The 17,298-nt window shown below is 37.7% G+C and overlaps 1 protein-coding gene across 1 annotated transcript; it reads right to left on the reverse strand.

Annotated features, from left to right (window-relative positions):
• Positions 1-5,024: 5,024 nt before the first annotated feature.
• Positions 5,025-14,387, reverse strand: LOC131328815 (filament-like plant protein 4). The gene is made up of 7 exons (XM_058361734.1): positions 14,130-14,387; positions 11,636-11,755; positions 10,648-10,909; positions 8,133-10,491; positions 7,270-7,312; positions 5,803-6,272; positions 5,025-5,372 (listed from the first exon to the last, which is right to left on the reverse strand). The coding sequence occupies exons 2-6, from the start codon at positions 11,747-11,749 to the stop codon at positions 5,838-5,840; spliced, it is 3,213 nt and encodes a 1,070-aa protein (XP_058217717.1). The 5' UTR covers positions 11,750-11,755; positions 14,130-14,387; the 3' UTR covers positions 5,025-5,372; positions 5,803-5,837.
• Between the last annotated feature and the right edge of the window lie 2,911 nt (positions 14,388-17,298).

The following is a 17,298-nucleotide window of genomic DNA, read 5'->3' on the forward strand; positions in this document are numbered from 1 at the left end:
ATGTCTAATCGACCAAATAAGGTTTTAAATAACAGCACCTAACGGTTTGTCTAATGGTTTCCTAAGACGCAAAATACATGACAAATTGATCACAGCCCAATGTTTACAACTTTAGAACCAATAGGTTAGGTGTCATGTCTAAAACTTTAGACCCAACTTCTTTTTTGGATTTTTGGGTTAGGACACAGTTGGGCACCGTAACGCGCTGCTAACAAGCACACGACATCCACTGATCTTGATGAGATGTTGATTTAACATAAGCTCCAATCGATGGTCCACAGCATGTGGGTTTCAGTTAGAAATTTCTTTGAACAAAAGTGCTATGTACGTGCAAAGAAATTTCTTTGAACAAAAGTGCTATGTACGTGCAAAGAAATGTTACCCAAAAATGACCCGGAATACACTATTTATGATCGGTCATAAAAAACTGATATATTTATGATCGGTCGTAAATAGTATATTTCGGGTCATTTCCGAGTAAATTTTTTTTTTGTACGTATCATTTCTTTGAATATCCTCTGCCACAGATTAGGCCCTGATGATCATAAATATGATTACTGAAATCTATGAGCTAGGAATCCAAGTGCTGCCCACACCCATTGTAAATGGCCCTGGTTTTTTCAGACCCACTTGGCTATTGGCAGTGAAATTATGAGATACGATCTTTTTACTGTTTTGTCACAGGTATATTAAAATCATGCATGGCCAAAGATCCATCAACCTACCTAGTTTACGCACCCAATAGTTGCTCCAGTGGTAAGAACGAGTGTCAAACTTAGAAAGTAATCTCCTTAATTTGTGGTTTGATTCCTCACCGGATGAGTACCCTAGTATTTAAGTGGGGAGCCGCGGCTAGTGTGTTGTAGCTAGAACTCTCCGAGGTTTGGATTGCGCAATCGGATTCATTTAGTGGCCTGACTGGAAGGATGTTCTTCGGTTAAAAAAAAAACCAAGCAAGTTTAACCCTATCCCTGCCTTTTCCATTGCAGGGTGGTCCAACATCCCACAAAGCTTTCATCTGAACCGTGGGCATGCATGTGCACACTTTGTCGAATTACATTTCGCATCCTTGCGCTTTTACTAATTCTACTTTGCTCCATTTGTTTTGCCTCCTATTGTTAGGTCGCCTTTTTTGCGTTTTTTTAGTGTAGTTCACCGATGTTACTTCAGGGTAATCTTCTAATTATGAGAAATTTTTGGCTGCCAAGCGGGTACCACGTGGTGGTACCTGTTGGTGATTATAACCGTTCAAACGTGTTTTGAACGGTCCAGATTTATTCCCTCTCTCTCCTCTCCCCACCACTCTCTCTCCTTTTTTTCTTTCTCTAAGATCCGGACCGTCCAAAACACGTTTGGATAGTCCGAATCGTCGACAGGGTACCACGTTTGGACAGTTAGGATCGCTGACAGGTACCGACCCAAAAATTTCTCCTAATTGAGACTTTTGAGTTCATAAATCTTGCATATTTTCTTCAAACGGCCCACCTCGAACACTGCATGCCTAGCTAGATATGCCCTGTTAATTTATTGTAATTAAGAAGTAGTACCAAATTTTTGGTTACTTAGAGCATCCGCAATGTAATAATCAAAATTAAAAGATTGCCAAAGTTAGCAATGTGTGCTTAAAAAAGTGCTCACATTGTAATAATCAAAGTTAGCAAAGTCCTAACCAATAATCAAATTTAGACATTTGAATAATCAAAAGTAACAATGTGGTACCTTACATTGCTAACTTTAGCAACCCTCTAAATGAATAATCAAAAGCTGACATGGCAAGTTTTGATTATTCATTTTTGATTATTACATTGCGGATGCTCTTAGGGGTAATGATATTTCCACTTTATCATTTCTTTTTTTCAGGCAACACATTGTGCTTGTTGAAATTAATATCCCAGTGTTATCAAATTAGGCTAGTACAATTAGGCCTCTGGAAGTCAGAAAAAGGGACCACACTTTCATTAAATGGGGACAAAGTTCACATGCAGAATAGCATTAAGACTAGCTAATACAGTTGGTTAGCTTTCTCAATTATGGTACTTTATGTTTTTCAATGTCTAATCAGTGTTTCTTAAGGAAGTGATATGATATCCACTCATGCTCTATCTTCTTTAATTTGCCCTAATCCTTTCTAATCTCCCTCTGATCGATCATCATGATCGCATTAACCAAGTTTGAATAGTTTAGGTGAGCGATGTGGAATAAAATTCAAGATTCATCTCCATCACATGGGGTCCGGTATCACGTGATCAAGGTACTAACGTGTATACATGAATTGAAGAGATGTGGGAATACTTCACCACGTGAGATGAGACCACCCAAAATCGAATTCTGACATCATGTGAGATTTCTCAGAATGATCCAATCTAGAATCATCAATCTACAATTAATTGGTAGAGTAATTTTTAGATTTTATTAAACAAGTTTGAGGCCTTGTTCGTTTGGGGGACTCAAAACTCTTGAGCACGGTCTCGAATAAATTTTCTCTATCTATCTCTGTTCATTCATTATTTTCAAAAACCTCCCTCAAAATGAACCTGGTCTGAATGATTTAGGTGAGCGGTACTAGTTAAAGTTTAAGAGTTTTGAAGCAAGTTGTGACTAGATCTAGAAAACTCTCTCATGTGGATTGTGCGACACCTAGGATCTCTATTTATTCCAATTTATTTCGAGTTTTTTTTTCCCTCTTTCTATCTTCTAATTTTACTTCTGCAATAAAACAGAGCATGCTATGGACACTAACGAAAGTGCGCGCAGATTTGGATAACCGTCCAATGAACATGGGTCCCATGTAGTAGATGTGAGGTCCACACACATCGGACGTATTTAGACACCGTGTGAAACCCCAACATATTAGACGTTTTTAGATACATATGTAGGTACATCTGTGTCCAATAGATATTTTTGCACTTTGGTCAGTGCCCGTAGCATTTTTTCTTATATGCTAAAAAACGCGCTTAAAAGAGAGCGAAAATAGAGTCTTTATTGGAAAAAAAAACGCGTACCTAAGTTCGAACATTTCATGTGTTTTCCTATTTCTTTCAACCCTAGTACCGGATATTCCTGCAACCCAAAAATGCTTATGTTTTTCCTTCTTTTTTTTTTCCTTCTCTGCAGTCGATTTTGCTATTCTTGCAAATAACTTTTTGTTATATTCTCTTCTTTTTTTGGTTTCTTTTACCCTTTTCTACAATTGGGAGACAAACAGAGCCACTCATGTATTGTTGGGGGTTGGGCTTTGGTTGTAGGCCAGACTTGTAGGGTTTGAAATATGCTTTTCCTGTAATATTGCAGGCCAGGGTGCACTACGGATGTGCATCGCATGATCCGAGCCGCACGTCTCGACAGTCAAGATTTCATCTTGGCTCTTGTAGATCTGAGCCGTCCATTGCCCGAATGAAATCTAAAATACTGAGAGCCGAGATTGCTCAGATTGTGCGTGCAGGGTGAAAGTATATCAATATTTTTCTTATTTATTACTTTTTGGATACATATTGCATACCTTTATTCAAAATGTAAATTTTTTTGTTAAAATATTAAAAAAAAATTGACTAAAGACGAAAAAAACGCAAACCCGTAGAATTTTTTTATCTCAAAATTGACAACCAAACGAAGTTTGTGGTTGGATTAAGCGAATGAGAAGAAGAAACATAATTATGGGTCAAATTAACACCCTTTTTAATTAATAATTTGGTTGCACATAACCCAGCCCAGCCAAAAATAGCTTCACGGGCTAACCATTGATTGATGGAATCTGAATCCAATGATGAAAACAGATCCAGTGATAGTGGGCCAGATCCAATTAATTTTTCTCCGAGCCATCATTTCCTCATAAAATTACGGATTTTATCCGTGGGTCTAGAAAATCAAGACTTAATTTCCATTAAAAATGAACTCAATTTTTATTTACCTCTAAAAACAACCTCATATGAAGATTGCCCTTGTACCCTTAACTAAATATAATTTACATTTTATTATTTTTTCAAAGTTTTCATCACCCCCTCCCACCTCCGCCCCACAACCACTTCCGGCCGGCGGCTTTTTCCGGCTAAATTTCACTACTTCACAAAATTAGTGATATTCACTACTTCTCAATTTTAACTAATTTTGGCCAATGACATTTTCCGGCAAAATTTCACTGGATGTAGATTTTACCTAGTGAATTTCACTAGATTTGAACTCATGAATTTCACAAATCCACAGTGCTTTTTCCAGCGACTTTCACAAATTCGCAGTGCTTTTCCGACAATCACCTCCGGTCAACAACTTTTCAAGTGAAATTTCACTACTATTATAATGATCCTGTAATCCGAATGAAGAATTAAAAGATTAAATCAAGAATCTACACTTATCCGATTGGACTGATTTTTCGCTTGGGCCCTTGGAAAATTATATTACAATTATGGAACGGCTTGGATTATCTGTGCGGGATCGAGAATGGGGCCCGTGTATCAATCTGTGCACACTTGGTCGGTGCCTTCAGCATTTTCGCCAAAAAGTCCAGAGAAACACCCACTGTTAAACACTTGCACACACACTGGCACAGGCGAAGAGACCCACTCATTGCACTTAAACAAAGAGATCTGTTTTTCTCCAATGTATTTATCAGCATCCAAATAATTTGATATCCTATACGAAATAGTGTAACATGATATTCTATTGTGCGGAACACAGATTTATGAAAATGAATGGTCCAAATCATAACAATAATGTTTCAATTACTTTCATTAAAAGATCACCAAAGAATTAGATGAAAATTTTATTCTTCTCATGAGAAAAACATGACTTTATACTGTAACTTTCCTTTCTGGTACTTCGGAAAGACAATTTTATACTTGCCTTTCACCTTACACATTTTTCCGCACCACACAGTGGACTCCCATCAACAAGGCCACTCCCGAATCCAAACCCTAGCCCCAGCATTGTGTGTTGTGTGTACGAGTCTGCGCAAAGTATTTGTGTCCAACAAACATAGTAGTAGTAGTAATATTTACTTTGACAGTTCTTGCTAGTTCCACGAGCAATGATTCCTTGAAACATAACCAGAAACTTAACAGTGTATTTATACTTGTACTAAGTTCAGAAAAGAACCATTGTCATGTTTAGTCAAACAAATAAACCACCACTGGAGAAATATGTACAGCGATTTCCTTCAAAAACTACAACAAAGTGGATATCCCAAAGAGGACTATGAAAAGTGAGCTTGCAGGATTTGAACCTCTTAAGCGCCAGTTCACGATCGATCAAGTCTCCAGTGTCTGAAATGCAAAAAGTTTCTTCGGAAGAAAGTGGCTCAGCGGAGATGGGCCTTAACTGCGCATAAATTTAGGTATCGGAAACTCATCCTTGAAAATTCAAACCAGCTTGCGAACCACCTTGAGAAAAACAAAAGAACAGGTCAAGTTGCAGATGATCAAGATCAGCAGCAACAGAACTTCACACAAGTTTTTAAGCTTCAGCATAACTTCACTTTCTTTCAACCCCTTTTTTTCTGGTTTAGTGAACTTTTTCAAGCTTCTGATCGTTTTATTGTTCTAATTCATCTCGATGAGTAGGAAAACTTAAAAAAAAAAAAACGAACCATATTTGAAAAAGGTTCAGAAAAGACAGAAATGAGATGAAACTTTCGGTATAGCTTTGTCTTTAGTGAACTTTTTAAAAATTGGTCCAAATTTTTTACTTCTTTATCTATATTGTGTAAGTGAATCTGAAAAGTTAAAAAAAAAGAAAAAAAAAATATGAAGAGAAAACTGAGAATATGGAAATAAGGGGAAAAAAAAGCCAATTAAAAGTTAGGCCAAGTACCTATGAAAGTGGTTGTTAAGCCTGCAAGTTGCAAGCTAATAGCCATCTTTCCCTTTCGAGGAAAAGAATCTGGTAAACCCGCGTGCATGCTTTTCTGGAGTGGGATTAGAAGAAGAAGAAGATGACGATGATACTGAGTTGGTGGACCGATGTTTCGGATGATTCGAACGGCCTGGTGATTTCAAAATATTTGCTTCGTCGGCAGAGGGGCTCACTGGGGAGTTGTAAACGTAGGATGGGGACTCGCCACCTCCTCTGTGCAGTTCCATCTCAGTCTGATTGAGATCTCGCGAGTTCATTTCACTGGTAGTTGGTTCTTCTCCTTCGGTAATTTCGTCACCCCCCTTCTGGCGGTAAGGTGACGGTGAAGACTCTGTCTGAGGTCGCAAAATGTTCAACTGCTTACCGAGAAGAAATATGGTTTCTTGACACTCCGCTAGCTTCTCTGCAGCAGCAGCTAGATCCTTCTCCTGCGAATGAAAAAAAAGTAGCCCCAAGTATGTTTTTCATCATTTAGATACCGAAAAGTCAATAATATTTTATCCATCAACCCATTGGGTGAAAACTAGGAATATATAGCATTACCATAATGGAATATATGGTCCCCAAGTTGAAGTTTCACTACATCCTAGCTCAAAACCAAGGTCATGCCTCATTGGCAGGGATTCTTCGAGCGGATAACATGAACTAACCATTTCCTTTCTATATGAATGATGCAACAGCTAGTATAGCCTGGAACTATCAAATATGGTATGCAGAATGCAGAAAAGCCCAATTGCAGTGCTTCAAATAAGGAAACTGTGTGGTACCGATGGAGAGAAGTTGAAAAGAAGGCAACAAATGCTGCTAAAAGCATGTAAGAATTTTTATTTATTTTTTGATCCTCAAGCATGTAAGAAATTCATAACTGAGATATAAACTAAGCTGGTAGAAACATAGCTCTTGATCAGGACACTATAGAAATACTAAGAGTTTAGAAAGTACTTAAATGTAACAAGTCAGCAGGGTAAACCAAGACAGCCAAAAAAGGTTAGATGCCAGTCATGAACTATTGGATTTTCAGAGTATGTTGGTAAGGCTGGTATGCAAATAAAAGGATGCTAATTTATCCAACTACAACTAGGATCCCGAGTCATTCCACCACCTTTTTTCCATGAGATTCTCATGACATGCACTTTTTTACACTGCACTACTAACAATCTTGTCACGCAGAGGTATTTTAATCACTTGCCTAACGACATTGACAAGATTTAGAGGAATGCGGAAAGAACATGGACTGCAATTAAATTTTCAGGAAAGATTGTCACTTGCAATATTCATCATCGATTTAAATTTCTAAAAGAACATAAAGTATGACTGTTCTAAGTTTCTAGCTTCACCATATAAAGTAGGTGAAGTTTGAGTGAAATCCTGAGCTTATATGATGGTTCTGATTATAGTAAGCTCGAGATGGTTATAACTCCTCACCTGGTTATTCTTGACGTCATCAGCCAATGCAGAGCTCTCAAACCTTCAACAAGAAGGGAAAAAAAAAAAGAAGGAAAAGAACATCCAGGAATCAGAGGCACATCCTGCATCAGGCATTGTCTACAAGTAGCGAGATAGATGCACTAATACACATAGATAACGCATTTTATGAAGCAACCCATTACTTTAAGAACACAAATTTTCTTAGCTCAATGAACCTTAAACCTATGTTAGGCAATGAGGCATATCTTTAACACAGTGACCTTGTAACTTTTGTAGATTCAGGAAGTGCAATCAGAACTCAGTAGTCCCACATGAAGCTAATGCCTCATCTGGATGATGGATTCATTAAGGAAGAGATAAAAAATGCATTTGAAATCATTACCCCTTTTCAGTTTACCAGGTAATGATTTGGAATGGAAAATATGACAGATGTTTGTAAGAAATTTAGTTCATACAATTTCTCCTTCTCTTTCTCTCATGAATTCTTATCATTCATCAAAAATTGAATTTGGGTAGGACGGAGAACATGAAGGAAAACCTGATTTCATTCTCAGACTTTATTCTTTTGCCTTTTGCCTTACCAATTGGGAGTTCCAAAGAAGCATATGGGATGCCAAAAAGTTGTAAATATAATAAAAATCGTTTGACATCTCAGTGTAGGAGGATTGAGGACCAGTGCAGGATACATTTGAATGTTCAATGTGCACTTTTCTAGTTTAGGATGTGATATAACACAGCATGAAGCATGTCATATATAACTAAAACCAATCTGCAATTATCTCTTATACCTATGATATCCATCAATTTGGACAAGATGGTCAGTAAATTCCTACCCATACAAGAAAAAGTTAGGTGCTAACCTTTGCAGTTTCTCTTGAAGATCCTTGCACTTAGCCAGAGCATCCTGATGATCCCTCCTTTCCTCTTCAAGCTCATTTTCTGCTCTTTCTAATTTAGCTCGAAGTAGATTCACTTCGGCTTGTAACTCCTCTGTGCGTGCTTCAAGAGACTTGTACGACTCAGTCATACATTTCAGTTGTGTCTCAGCGAAGCCGTTCAACTTCTGAGCAGATGTTAATTGTGACTTAACTTCTGCTAGAAGCTTTTCCGTTTCCTGTAGCTGAGTTTTAGTGCTTTCCAGATTTTCAGTGCATCTAGCCATATCTGAAACCATGTTGTCTTTTTCTAGTTTCATTTGTTCAAACTCCTCAATTGAGCATTTCAATGATGTGGCATTTGATTCGAAGGAAGGGATGAAACTGCCTTCATGGGGAATGTCAGGATCAGAAGTGCTATCAGAAAAGCTAGCACGACCATTTGGATATCTCTCTCTAGATATATCCTGAACCAACTTATTCTCAGGCAAGGCAACCTTGTCGATGCAGTCAGAACCATTGGTTTCTGCTCCATTACTCTTGTAGCCCAGGACATTAAAGTGAAGTTCACTGGCTTTATTCAAAACTTGCGAAAGATCAAGGACATAATCAAGCAACCTTAATTGGCTGTGCATAACCTTATCAAAGGTGGCATATAACACCTGAACTTTTTGGCTCAATCCACCCCCATTAGGAGATGAGCCCTGGACAGCCATAGCTTCTTTATCCAAAACCAATACAAAGTACTGAATCTGAGATAAAGCGTCCGCAAGTTCTTGACTTACTGTTTGCACTGTTTCTGCATTTGGCTTACTTTCTTTGGCCAAACAGATTTCCTTCTCTGAAGTTACTTCAGCCCCCTCATGACAACCCATATTATGCTGATGTAGACTGTCATGTGTTTGCTGCACAACACTTTTGATGTCTTCCAAAACCTTTTCCATGTCAGAATCCTTAGACACGGACTCAATCAAAGTAGAGATTCTTGATAGGAGCTTCATCAGGGGCAGTGAATCAGCACCAGATTGTGGATCTAGTAAATTAGAAGGCGCCTGCCCCTTAGAATGTAAGTGTGGACTAGCTGTTACTTCCTTTGAACTATCGTGGTTTGGAATTTCAGATCTATGATTAGTTGAAACATCTGAACCAGATATGCCTCCATCTCTATCATTGGATAAATACGCCAACTTCTCCATCTCCAGGAAATCATCCATAAGCTGCAGGTGATTTGCATTTTCAGAATTGTTAGGTTTCTCAACATCCTTTTCCTTCTTGGAATGCGAGAGATCGGAGATCATTGTTGTTGCCCAAGAACCAGCAGAACTTCTCTCATCATCGTTTCTGTCTTCAGACATGGAGGTAAAGCTGGGTGGACTGTCAGCATTTTGAACAAAGGAACCTTGAGCTGTGATCTGAAGATTAGATTTCATGGGACTTTGATTATTAGCTTGAAGTTGTGATTCCAAGCTTTGAAGTTTGCTAACTGTTTTAGCACAAATGTTCCTAGAAGCTTGCAACTCGCTATTACGCTTTGCCAAAGCTTCTTTCAACATCTTCGTTTCTTCTTCCATCTCAAACAGACGTTCCGTGAGAAAGTCATTCTCTTTATGGAACTTTTGTACATTGTCAAAGCAAAAGTCCGGCAATTGGGATGCGTGCGGACTAGGAGGCCTTGAAGAAGACCTCCTTGCTCTTGGAGTTTCTCCATAATCCCTTCCCAAGTTCTCAACTTCTAGCTTCATTTGGGCAAGTGCTGCGGGCCCGGGCAACTTCTTCCTAACAAGACCTCGCAATCTTTGGCACTCCGCTTCCAATTTAGCGATTTTCTTGACTCCTTCTGAGTGCTGCTTGTTGGCTACTTCAGCAGATCTTGCAAACATGTTCTTTTCCTCGTTGCGGATTTCCAGCTCTTTCGTAACTAAGTGGAGTTCATACTTGAGTGAATTTATTTCTCTTTCACATGATTCAATATTATTCTTAAATGATTCGATATCTGCCTCCGCTTGCGATTTTTCTTCACTTATCTTAATCAGCATGTTAGAACGCTCCTGCAATGACCTTGAAAGTGCTGCATTTTCTGCTGCAGACCGGCGGAGCTCTTGGTCCAAGTTAGCTATCTTCGATTCGAGTTCAAGCTTTATTTTATCACACTGCTTTGTTTTGGTAAGAACAACTTCATGTAGTTTCTGTTCATGTTCTTCCTTCAAATTCCGTATCTGCCGCATGCACTCCTTTAGAGCACCATCAAAATGTTCAGCTCGATCTTCAGCGGTAAGCTTTAGAAGTGTGACGGATTCTAGTTGGTTTTTCAGTGTCAAAGCTTCTGCCTCAGCCTTTTCCCAGCCTGCAGCATAAATTCACTTTTTGCATTTCATGCCAACAGGAAAAAAAAAAAAATGAAACAGAAAAGAAAACATCCATCGAAGAGGTGCATCAAATCAAGTTCACGACCTAAATTTTGATCAAATTTATACACCCTAAGAAGTATCCAATATCACACCTGAGACAGCTTCTTCAGCAACTTTAGCATGCTGTTTCACTAAGTTGTCCTTGTTAGTCATCTCCGTACGCGCTTCAGCTATCTCTGCATGGACTTCAGATATCTCCCCACGGGCTTCAGAGAGCTTTTCATTCAATACTTCAATTTCATCCTCTAAATTCTTCACTTGGTCCTCATATGTCTTCACTTGATCCTCCAACCCACTTAGATGTGAATATGACTCCACAGATATTTGAACATACTTCGGTTTTTGGATGTTATCCTGCCACCGGATAGGAGAAAAGAATAAAGAAGACAACGCATGATGGCTAAAAAGAAGAACAGTTAGATCAACTGAAAATGATTGATCAGGAAAAGAGGGTGTGCAAGCTTTGTAAAATTTCCCATCAATCTGAGGGTGCAGAAACTCTGTAAAATTTCCCATCAATCTGTCTTTCGACTATGTGAATTGCAAATTTATATCATTCCTATGAATTAATGTTCACACTTGAATTTATGAATAAAAAGCATTTGAAGGCTGTCTGAAGCTTTCAACTTCAGTGGCAAGGCCAAACACCTTCAGTTTGATTTATTGCACAGCAAATGATATTAAACTTTCACATCCTCCTAAAATGAGGATGCGTATATTTCACCTTCTGAAATCAATTGTCAATAGATTAAGAAGAAGGTAGAAATCTCTAAAAAGTAGAGAATGCAACAGGCACAATAGTACAAATATTCAACAAGAAGCTCTCACAGTCATTAATTTTACCAGTCAAACCAATTTCGGAACTAAATGGGACCAATTTTTAAAACATAAATTGCTTGGCTATTCAACATAATCAGAGAGCTGTCAGTAGGAACCAGGGAGGAGAACAAAATTACTGGTCGATCCAATCCTGAGAAACAGTCAGAACAGCTGAAGCGCTTTTCTTTGATCACATACTCCCATCTAACTAGTAATAAAGAAAATAAATTATACCAGAATGTTAAATGGTATAGGATATACCTGATCACCCTGATAACCAATTGAAGCGCCAGCAGATTCCAAAGTAGCAAGCGCTTTCTCAGTTTTAGCCTTGTCAGATGATTTCTTCTTCCAGGGCCAACTCCGCCTATCCATCTCAAACTGGATAATCCGACCATATGCAAATTATTAGTGCATTCAATACTATTGAAGTGGTGGACATTCATCACAGATTCACAATTCATACTTTTGCTTCTGATGTTTTCATTTCCTTTTCGTTTCTGTTTCTGCATTTTTCCTCAGCCAGTTAAGCATTAGCAATTAAGAATCACTAGAAGCAATGATCAGGCAAATACTACAATGGACTGATGCAAAGGACGCCTTAGTCCAAATTCCACCGCTACCTCAAAATAAGGGTCTCGGTTGAATCAAAGTTCATCGGTAAGAGAAACTGTTGAAGCATTCCGAACAGAATTTTTGTGTTTCACCCGACAATTCAACAAACTTATGTTCTCTTTTCTATTGTGCATTTTTCAAATGACTGGAAAGATCCATCTTCAACTTATCAAAAAGAAAAGAAAAGAAAAGAAAAGAAATCCATCTACTAATGGGCCACTGTGTATCCCCATATTTCAAACTTCTATGTTCTGAATACAGGCGGATAAAGAGGAAATAGTAGAGCTAGGAGAAAATCACATTCACACTCAACTAACATAGAAAGTTGCCAAAGGGCTTGTAGCCCAGTGGTATTTCCTGGTCCTTGTGGGAGGCCAGGGTTAGGGTTTGAGCCCCATCAGGTACGTTTGTGGTTAAGGCTATGGACAACCTTTGGACCCCTTGTGGACTAACTTACTAACTACCCCCTACCCCCGCTAATGTATACCGCTTGGCAAAAAGAAAAGAAAAGAATGTCTGATCATTTCACTTAGAAGACAGAAGGAGGAGGGAAAAAGGGGTCAATATCCTTACCAAAAAAAAAAGAGGGTTCAATATAAATGTGGTTTTATTGCTAAGCGTGTTTATAGATCTATAGATCTAAATCTTTCAAATAACTTTCAATTGACTACTAGTCATAAGTATGAAACATCAGTTTTAACAAATTCTAGTAAGCATCTAAAAACACATCCATGAACAAAGAGGATAAGAATGCAACAAAAGTATCTGAAACACAAAGAAAGCAAAAGAAGAAACGAGATGTAAAGAGTAAAATTCAAGAAGAATGAATCTCTAAAGCGATGAAAAAATCATCAATTGCAGCATATATCTTCGACAAGAATAGAAAGATGAATCAATCAGTTTCTTGTATCATTAACAGTTTTAAGCTTGTTTGCATTTTTTTCTTCCTTCCCCATTATATACCATGAATTAAGTTTGTCACTTCCATAAAGAGAGGATAATAACGAGCATGAAACCAAAGATTTTTGGCTCCTCAGCACAAATGGCAAACATGAGGATTCAACTAGCACTTCCAATTTTGGGATATTTTCAGCATCTTTGTTGTATATTCAGAAAAATTCGTTCACAACAGGAGACATTGCTTTTGCTAATCCAAGTTGAAGGCCATACAAAATTGATCTATTTCCGACATCCTTATAAAGTCTATCCAAAGACTTCCACAATTAATTAAGGTCAGGCTTTTCAACTCTTTTTTTTTTTGCCCAAACTTCAACTCTTATTTCAGAAACAAAAAAACATAATGTTCACAAAATTTCATTTTCTCGCATGAATTTTGATATAACTTAATTACAATATACAGTCCTGAACTGCAAATTATGCTTAATGATAGTAGCGTTAATTTAAAGGCAAAACAACCCGTCAATTAAACAAAAGATCAAGCACAGAGAAACATTTCCCTGGGAATCTCAACTGTCCCGAGGTTGACTATCCTGGTTTCTTCTATGTGGAAAGTCGTCTACTCTCTCTGGCTCGAGGACAGATCGTAGAGCTAGAAAAAGGAAACAACATAGAAAGCCGATGCTACGCTTAAATCCGACGGCATTAATCATATAAGCAGAAATACTATTTATGTTCCACATGCTTCGGTCAATGCACATTGAATCAAAACGCTATCAAAAGCAAGATATTGAAAAGAGAAAACGATGGAACCGGTCAAAAACTCATACAGACTCGATAGTTGTCTAGTAGTCCTAAAATCGGGAGATTCGTGCAATTAACATCAAGCAAAAACGAAATGGCAGCTTTGATTCCATCACAAAACAAAACCACCAAATCACTGATGGATTTACGATTTTCTTTTGAAAAAAAAAAAAAAAAACCACTGAATGTTGCAAAACAGTAGATATCTTAATCCGAAGTACAATAACTAAAAACCGGCTCATATTTAGGTCAAAATCAACAGTACAGAAGCAGAATCTAATCTAATAATGGAAGAGAAACACCGACGAGAGCAGAAGAAGGCAAAACTCCAAAACGAACAGAAACGAGCAAAGCGAAAAGCGAAAACAGTAGTTTTCTCGGTGATGACAGGATTTAGCTCGATGAATCCGAAGACGAGTGACGACAGCGACCGACTTACCGCTAATAGTAATGCAGCTTGAGCTGTAGTTGCAAATTTAGTGACAGGAGATTTGAATTGCTCGGTTGCGGAGAGAGGGAAAGATCTGCTCGGGCCTTGAACACACAGAGAGAGAGAGAGAGAGAGAGAGAGAGAGAGAGAGAATGTGTGTGTGTGTGTGTGTTTTGTAGAGAGAGAGAGGCGGAGGAGGTGGAGGTGGAGGTGGAGGTGGAGGTGCGTGGGGCTGAGATATTCGGAGTTTGGTGGTTTAAAAGGCAAGACGTTGGGAAAGCTCCAAAACAATGAAGGCTTTAAATAAAATTGAAATTTTTCGAAGGAAACAAAGTGTAAGATTAAATAAATGGGAGACATTTTTTTTTAATTTGGGAATAGTTTTAAGGGTTTGATCTAACTTTTATTATTATTTTGGTTCATTTTTTTTGTCTTTTGTGGGGTTTTGTTTGTTTTTTTTTTCCCTGTGACAAGTTGTTTTCCGGAGTGGATGTTTATTTGTCTTGACAAGTAGAACCTAAGATGGAATACTCAACTGAATAATTTTTCGTATAATTATTTCAATTTTGTTAATTTAGTACAAAGAAATTCAAAAAAAAATGCACGAAAGTACAATTTTTTTTCCTTAAAAAATGCACTAGTTTTCATATGCAACAAGCAATATAAAACGAAGGGTAACAATTATGATAAAAAAAGATTTTAGAATTTTCGAAGACAAATTCATTGTGGTTATTTTTTCCAATTTTAACTCATAGCACATAATGCCAAACAAGATACAGTTTTAAAATTGGAGTAATAGATATCAATATTCATTCACCGTTAATAATGCACTTTTCTCGTAGATATCTATGCACCTTCTACGCATTTTGCACTGCCGTAGTTAGCAAATTCTTTTGCCGAAAAGAACCAATCATTTTAAAATTTTAACATAAACTTACAAAAATAAAGCAAATTAAAATAAATAAGTTGTTGTTTATTTTAGAAGGAGCGGTTAGAAGCATGCCGTGAGATACATAAATTAATCAGATTTAAAAAGAGAGAGAGAGAGAGAGAGAGAGAGAGAGAGAGAGAGAGAGAGAGAGAGAGAGAGAGAGAGAGAGAGAGAGAGAGAGAGAGTACATAAATAAAGAATTCAAAATGATAATTAAATGACGGATTTAGCCCTAGATAATCAGATTGTTGATTCCAGAAGGCAGAAGGAACCCGCTGAGCTGTATCCGATGTTAACGGAATAATCCTGTACTCCGTATCTATCACGACTTTGGACCACCGTCAATTGCCGCTACAGCTCATAGGTTCAACAATACCTAGTTGAATCGGGACCGTTGATCAGTACCCTCTCGAGACGACGGACGGTTCCGAGGCTTCGGTGTCCGAGAGTGGCCCACTGGTTTCCCACACCAGAATTTCTGGCGCATTTTTATTGTTCTCTCAATAATGTTGTTTCACTTTAATTAGGAAGAACAAAATCAAGTTCGTCTCAAAGCTCTCTCAAATCTCCCCCCCTAGATTGCTCCCAAAGTTTGTAACTCTCACAAAAATAAAACCCCAAAATATGCTTATTTTAAGGGTTATAAAACGTCACGGCCGGTCCGGACACCCACAATTCCCATCCGTAAAACCTACACAAATTCGGACCAAATTAAATCGGCCCCCCGACCGTCTGGATGGGAATGAGGCTCCGTTTGGACAGCTGCAACATAGGATTTCCGTCTATCAAGACAACCGTACGTCCGGACTTACTATACTCACAGGTGCCCGAAAACCAGAAAATCGAGCCAAACGTCTACGTGTTGAACAAGACTAATAATTAATAGTGGAAATTGTAATTTTGACAAGATATATAATTGTTTGTTATATTGAGAGTGAGAGAATGAAAATGCCATGATTTTGCGTATCACTCACTATGTAAAGACAAGAAGTGGGGTACTCACTGCGCGAGTGCGAAGAAAAATATAAAGAAAATACAAACGACTACTAGTGATCGAAGAAAGTGATTTCTAATTGATCAATTACTATTTTGTCCAAAATAATAAAGATTAGGGACAATTTAGGAAACTTAAAAGTCCACACAACTTCATAAAAAAGGTGGCACCATCCTTCGTAAATTGAATAGATTATATAACCAATGACATTATTTTAATCAAACACCAAATTATTAATTGTCATTATTATATAATCCAGTTCGATCCATTCTCAAATAAGCGGTCCTGAATATATCAGTCTCCAGAAAAAGAGAGTGTAAAGTTTTATTAAATGTATTGCAAGAGACAAGAAGCTTTGAAAGGGGAAATTTCCACTGAATAGAGTTTTTTTTCCGTTTTGCTTACAATCTTTCACAGATTTAAGACTTATTTTTGTACAAGATGTTTTTTTTATAGGGTACAAGAGTTCATAAAGGGTACAAGAGTTCATAAAAACAAAGTAAAAAGATTAGTCCCAATGCCGAAATTGTCCTCTAGGCTGCATGTTCATTGCAGATTTGGTTAGAAGCAAAAATCGAAAAGGACATAAAAAAAAAAAAAAAAAAAACACTCAAATTACGCTTTTGAAAACGTAATTCTAATAAACTTTTTATGTGATTAAAAAATCAACTAGGAGTATAAGTTAATCTCATTAAGGTGCACAAATACTTCGTGTCAAGAATAATTATCAAGTGTCGCTGGGGCAACCTAAATTGTCAAATAGTAATAATATTTGGTCTTTTCTATCGTCAAATGTCATATTGGGCAACCGGAGATTATACGGTCGTTATTTTCAAAATCTCGATACTCATAGAGATACGCATAAACTCAATTCAGACGCCAATACATTTATTCTTTCCACTGGCAAAATTGCAGCATGATCCAATTCTTTTTTCTTGCCAAGTACAATGGGATACACAGTATATCCCGGTTATGTTTGGGTACCCGTGCAGGACAAATGACAGTTATTGCCACATTTAAGGCCGGCTTCACAAGAAAAATTAGCTAGTTGCAACTACGCACGCATTTAATGAAAATGAATTCAACCCATGTGCGAATTTATTCCGTTTTACTACTGCCTGAAAATCATGGTTTTACAGTGTTATCCAGACCGACCAAGGGACTCCCGTAATGCGCCAATGCATTATGGGAGTGTGACCTGTAGGGCGTTTCGGTCAGATGAATTGAAATTTTACAAGATCTAAATAGATTTG

The sequence above is a fragment of the Rhododendron vialii genome, chromosome 6a (genome assembly GCF_030253575.1).
Source record: "Rhododendron vialii isolate Sample 1 chromosome 6a, ASM3025357v1".
In the NCBI taxonomy this organism is placed as follows: Eukaryota; Viridiplantae; Streptophyta; class Magnoliopsida; order Ericales; family Ericaceae; genus Rhododendron; species Rhododendron vialii.